The sequence below is a fragment of the Elaeis guineensis genome, chromosome 15 (genome assembly GCF_000442705.2).
Source record: "Elaeis guineensis isolate ETL-2024a chromosome 15, EG11, whole genome shotgun sequence".
Classification (NCBI taxonomy): domain Eukaryota; kingdom Viridiplantae; phylum Streptophyta; class Magnoliopsida; order Arecales; family Arecaceae; genus Elaeis; species Elaeis guineensis.
The window spans coordinates 33,223,569-33,229,568 of NC_026007.2; the positions used below are offsets into that span (position 1 = coordinate 33,223,569).

Sequence of the window (6,000 nt, forward strand, 5' to 3'; positions counted from 1 at the left end):
ATCCTTATGAAAACTCTTTTCCATCAATTACACTGTTGTGGCCACAGACTCTCGAACTTAGCCTCTCAAATCTCATAAGACTATTTTCTATCAAAATCGATAGATCCCATCTTAATGCGCAACCTACTCCTACAGTGGACCAACTGTCACCAACATCCACTACAAGTGTTCATTGAGACTTTGTTTATGTGTTAGTCAAACTCCAGCAACCTCACAGCGAGCAGTTATACCATCTTAGATCAAAGGACCATTCACATAACTACAGCATTGAGACAATCATTGACGATCAAATAGAAATCCAAGTGATCTCTCGTATGATCACGCTCAGTACTAGTTGTTCTCTAACAACTATCCGCACTCGTCGCTCAATGTCTCTACACTGTAGATCAAAAACTTATCTATCCCGAAGAAAGCGATCTTGTGCACCGGTCTATCCGGATCGATCACCGTCCTCATGATGATATTATGATCGAGAGCATTCAGGAATTTAATATGTCTCTAATTTTCAACACTTTGAGAATATGTATCGAAAAATTAATTCTATGGACGATTCAAGGACACATCACACTTGAATGAAAAATAAACTCGCCCTTTTATTGATCAAATCAATATATAAAGTACAAAATTGTATCCTAGCTATATTACAATGTGTCAGCCATATTGGCTTCTAGGACATACATCTAACATAAGCATAGATCGGGTTCGGTCGGGTTGAGAGAAAGATTTCACCCGACTGAATCCAATCGGATTGAAGAAAATTAAACCCTTTGCCGACCGTTTATCATGTATAAACCATTTAAAACCGAAGTGAATAGTTTGTAACGGGTTCAGGCCAGATTGTGTGGATTTCTTCGGGTTTCGATTATTTGCTCAGCCCTAATACACTCCATACCATCTGATATGGTATGATATGGCAAATCCTGGTTTATATGTAATATGTACATATATACACATATATGCAAGGTATGTTGTATCAATATTCAGACCCATACCGATGGCCTGATGGGTTGGCACGGTATGGTACCGTGTCATTCTATTTCAGGCCCATCTTGACACAATCAAAGCTTGTAAGAAAGGGGGAGAGGGAGAAGCAAAGAGAGAAAAAGAGAGAGAGAGGGAGGGGGAGGGGGAGCGAGTGAGGGGGCTTGAAAGCCCGTTCTCCTTTGGCTGCATGAAAATAGGGGTAGAACCTCCATTTCGTTGAAGGGGGTGCGAGAGAGAGAGGAGGGGGGGAGAAAGGTCGAGAGAGAGGGAGAAGAGAGGTGGCGGACTTTCGAGCCCCCTCTCCTTCAGCCACACAATAACAAGGGTGGAATACATGAACTCTGCTCTAGTGCCCTCTCCTCCGGCCACATGAACTTCCTCTCCTCTAGTGCCAGAAATGTGTATTTCTATCTCTCTCTTCTTCTTCTTGTTCTTCAGATCAATCATCAACTTCGTCACCCCCCTTTTCCTCTAGAACTACTTACTCATCTAACTATTCATCTCAGGTCTTCTTTGTTTTCCCTTTTGTTGTACATGTTAGCTTTTGTTCTACTTATCTCCTCCTCGTTTCCTTCTACTTGATAGGTGTTCCCTTTGCTTGTTTGTTGTTACTTCCTTCTCCTCCTTCCATTTCTTGGTAGGTACTGGCTGCCTATCTATGGCCTCTAGCTTGCTAGCTACTTCAATGGCAGTAATGTTCTTGCTGTGCTGCTTTGAAACTTTTTAGTGTAAAATATAGCTTTTGTAATGACATACATGGTGAAAAAAGAGTGCATCTATGACATATGTATATGCTTACCTACGTATATGATTAAAAGCATGCATGACAAAAGCTTAATGGGCTTTTCCCCCTAGTTGGCCAGCTAGGTGCCTGGACACCCACCTAAGCCATATAGAGGGTCCACTGCTTGGCTTCACCTAGGGAATTTGGCAACACGAGTTTGCATAGAGGAGCAAGTCTTTTCATCTCCTGGATCTCCTACACATTTTAGCCCTTAGTAGCAAGAATCTTCTAGTCACAGTGTCATGCCCTCTTCCAAAGCTCGCCTTTTCACCAACTTCTTGAGCATTACTTACTCTACTCTTCTATTTTGAGAGTTCCTCAACTTTGTAACCACTAACACTTCCAGTAATTAAGTCTGAGAAAGTTCCATGGACATATGGAGATGAGAAATATGCCTAATCTCCTATATTTGCTCTGATGTCCTTGCCCATGCATAGCCACGCAACAACACATCACTGCTTTTGTGTTATCATACTGAAGAAGTGCTGTAATTCCATTCGAAATTTGGGGTCATAGAAAGATCATAGTAAAGAAGATTGACTCATAACTGGAGTTTTATATAAATTCTGTGACTTTTGAAGCTACTTGTGACAGCTGATATAAACAGTAACGGATCTGAAGTCATATCTGATTATCAGTGATGAAACTGCTGGTTTAACAGATCGGTAGCACAGAGATTGAGATCATACAGGTAGAAGGGAACAAAATAGACAAGAAAATAGTAGAACAGAAGAAGACGAAGGGAGGTAGAAAGGCCTACAGCCACCATCATGTAACTCAAAGAGATTCCATGCACTCCTTTTTTTCCTTCCTTCAGCGACATGCATAGCCTTTTAATAGCCTTAATCAGCCACCTTTCCTGACCCTGTTACCATTCTTATAAAAGAAAATAAGATAATCCCAAACAGATAACTAAAACGCTTAATTGATAAATACAAGCTGGCCTATATTTGATAGCAAAACAACACTCCTACACAAAGAAGAAAATGAAAAAAAAGATCACCTAAATACCCAGAAAATAGACACAGTTAACATTTTAAGGGAAGGAAAGATGTGGATTTTAGGGTCCAATTCTGAGAGAAGCTCAAAAAGTCCTTATCTGCCTGAAAGAGCAAAGATTTGGCTCTATCAAAAAGAAAGCAAAAGTCATGCTCTCAGTAGAAGCAACTTCCATAGCCACTTGCACCCATATGTGAAGGCAGTCATGTTTTAATATGAAAATTTCTGCCAAAAGTAAGTTGGCTAATATCTTCACTAAAGCCTTTGAACCAACATCTTAACAAGTGTTTGTCCCAGTTTTAGCACTTCAATATCTATGCTCAAGCTGGAGAATGAGGATAAAATAGATTTATTAATTAATTCAATGCACGGATTGATATTTAGCTGCTCATTAGGTTTTGAAAGCTGTCATTGAATTTTAAGACATAAATACGACTCACATATAGCATGTAACTAACCATCTAGAACTTAATAGCGATACCTGTCTTGTTACACAAATGGTTCCTAACTTGAAAACAAGAGCATATATTGAGGCATCTAGGCCGATGTACCCCCTTAACTATTCTTTATCCTCTTACTGTTCCTCTGCTGAACTAATTTTTCAGCTTCCATTCTTGTCTCCCCCTAATCCACAACTTTTTTTGATAATTTAACATATAATTTTTCCTTGAAAGGTTTCACTATTGCCAATTTCTGCAGGACAACACTTGTGGTAGATCACTATCTCTGTAAAGAGGTATCAGACTTAAACTATTGTTATTAGTTGATGACCTGGAGACCTAAGACATGTCTCCAATGCTAGATATTACATTGTTTCCTTGGTTTTGCAAAATGTTGTACACGAAAAAAAATTAGAAAATAGGTACGGCCTCTCGCCTTAATTTTGAACTTCATCAAGATCCATGAAAGCAAGCTTGACTACTTCAGTTTTTTTTTTTTTTTTTAAGAACATTTCTTATGGAAAGAATAATATGTGCAGTGCAGAGACTCAGGTGTGGTAGTTTCATGCATCTATTCAGATTCCATCCACATAGCTACCACTACTGATATGACACTAGCTTTCTTCTGCATATTTTCATTAATGACAGCATGGCTGGAAAAGTAAAGTGCACTACTAGACACTAAACTAGTATCCTGGTATGCCTTCTTCTTCCAGTTCAATTAAACCCACCTTTAAGACTATCACATAAATCAATAATACCTACATAAATTTTAGCACTAATGGTAACTGAACATGAGATTCTGCAGAAAAGGGGACATATAGAGAAGATTCATTCACGGTAAAGACATCCATGAAGCAACCAAGAGTAGTAGTACTTTCCGCAAGTAGCCTTTGTCTCAATTCAACCTAATGACAATATCATTAGAGACGTTATCTTTTATAGATATAAAGGAGACGTAAAATTAAAATTGCAGAAACTTTACTGACCATCAAATCCATGAAAGCACCTGCATTGTCCCAGTTGTCGATTACATATTCCTTGACCACTACAGTCGTTCTCGCAACTCTTGCTTCCTATGCTCTGTTCAAACAAATAATTCCTCGAGCACATTAAGCTGTTACAATAAGACTAACAATAAAGGAGAGTCCTAGCTCTTGCCTGACTTCCAAATCTTTAAATAAGAAAAAGAAACTTTGACAACATTTGGATGGTGAAGAATATTGAATCCATAATATAACCGAAAGATCAGGACATCGGTATGGGCATATTAACTGTAGAATATTCTACCACTTATACATACCTCAACGACATCAATTGCTGTAGAAATTGAATCACAACTAGAAAGCCACCTTCCAATCTCAGGCTTCCATGGTGCGCCCCGGTATGTAACTGCTCCATGAGAGTCAGCAACAAGCTGAGGATCAAAAACAGGATTCAACTGTGAATTATCGGCCAGATGCTCACTGCTCCCGTCGACCGACACGTTAACTGGCAAACAGGAATTCTGTCGAGCACCGAAGTAATCAAGCGAAGAAGGAAACAAAGGCGTCAAGAACATGTGCACCAGTGACACCAATAGCACCAGAGAAGCCACGGCCGCTATCAAAGACCACGAGCACTTCCATGACTGGAAGGAGGCCATTCTCCGAGAAAGCCTATTTGAACAACTGCACGATCTGATTCCGGAAACAAAGTATAAGTAAAAAGAGAAAAATCGCTAAAAGGTAAAACTGAAACTAAATTCATATATTATAAAAAGGGAATCACAGAAAATGGCGTCAACTTTGAACGATTTTTTTTTTTTTTTTTTTTTTTGACAGTAACTGTAATGGAAAACAACAGAAATATGCAGCTCAAACAATTGATACTGAGACTCCTACGAGAACTCCGAGAAAACGAACCAAAATTCCCGAGAAATCTCCATCTGCATGCCACCAACAACAATAATTTTTCAACTACTCAGAGGAATTTGATAAAAGAGTATGGAAATGAGGCAGCTTTCGGTGGATCCGGGGCAATAGATGAAGGACTGGAAGGGGAGGGAGGAAAAGGAGTCGAGAGAAGAAGAAGGGATTGGAAGATGACAAGCTCAAAAGGACAAAATAATTTATATGATTTATAGAGAACAGCTCTTCCGACTTCAACGTTTTGAATGAGGAGAATAAAATATAAACTCTTTCGAAGGAGGGACGGAGATTTTGCCATGGCTGTGCAGCCATCGCAACGGGCTGCCATCCACACCGTATGTTTGAATGTGATAAGCCCTTGATTTTTTGGGTTACAATAATAAGCCTTTAATTAATACTCCAGAAAGGAAAAGAATTTAGCACAAACAATGCACCAGCACTTTCAATTCGCAAATCCAGTATCGTCCTGTTATTTTTGCTCTTAATAATAGGAGATAAGGATCCTTGACCATTCCAAGTTGAATATGTCATAGAAGAACATTCTATATTATGTATAATATTATGTTGAACAACTTACACAAGTTTTTAATACTTTTCGCATGCTTCAAATAGTACTATCAGGTTCCCGTCTAGCGCATGGGACGTGATCTTTATTTCTCCCTTTCGCAGCTAGCAGTAAATATAATAAATTATGATTAACAAAAATTTTAATAATTAAATTTTTATAATATATTAAGTAATGAATTTAATAGTTACTGAATAAAAACTCATATTATTAATAATGGAAAACTTTGCATCCACTGGGCTTTTGTGTAAAATCTTCTGTCATTAATATTATTAGCATTAATATCTATCCTGTTTGATGCATGAGATACAATTTTTT

The 6,000-nt window shown here is 38.4% G+C and overlaps 1 protein-coding gene across 9 annotated transcripts in view; it reads right to left on the reverse strand.

Moving 5' to 3' along the window:
* The window catches only part of LOC105034232 (probable glucuronoxylan glucuronosyltransferase F8H), a 57,192-nt gene extending 51,674 nt beyond the window's left edge, over positions 1–5,518 (reverse strand). For 2 of the 9 annotated variants that reach the window (XM_019846922.3, XM_010909294.4), the window contains exons 1-3: positions 5,112–5,510; positions 4,511–4,886; positions 4,197–4,290 (exon numbers count right to left, since the gene is read on the reverse strand). In XM_019846922.3, the coding sequence (XP_019702481.1) occupies positions 4,197–4,290; positions 4,511–4,852 (436 nt within the window). In that variant the 5' untranslated portion in view covers positions 4,853–4,886; positions 5,112–5,510. Of the gene's footprint in view, positions 1–2,528; positions 4,116–4,196; positions 4,325–4,510; positions 4,887–5,111 lie in introns of those variants that run through there. The other 7 variants (XR_012137175.1, XM_073249378.1, XM_019846921.3 and 4 more) reach the window with 7 other exon arrangements.
* Between the last annotated feature and the right edge of the window lie 482 nt (positions 5,519–6,000).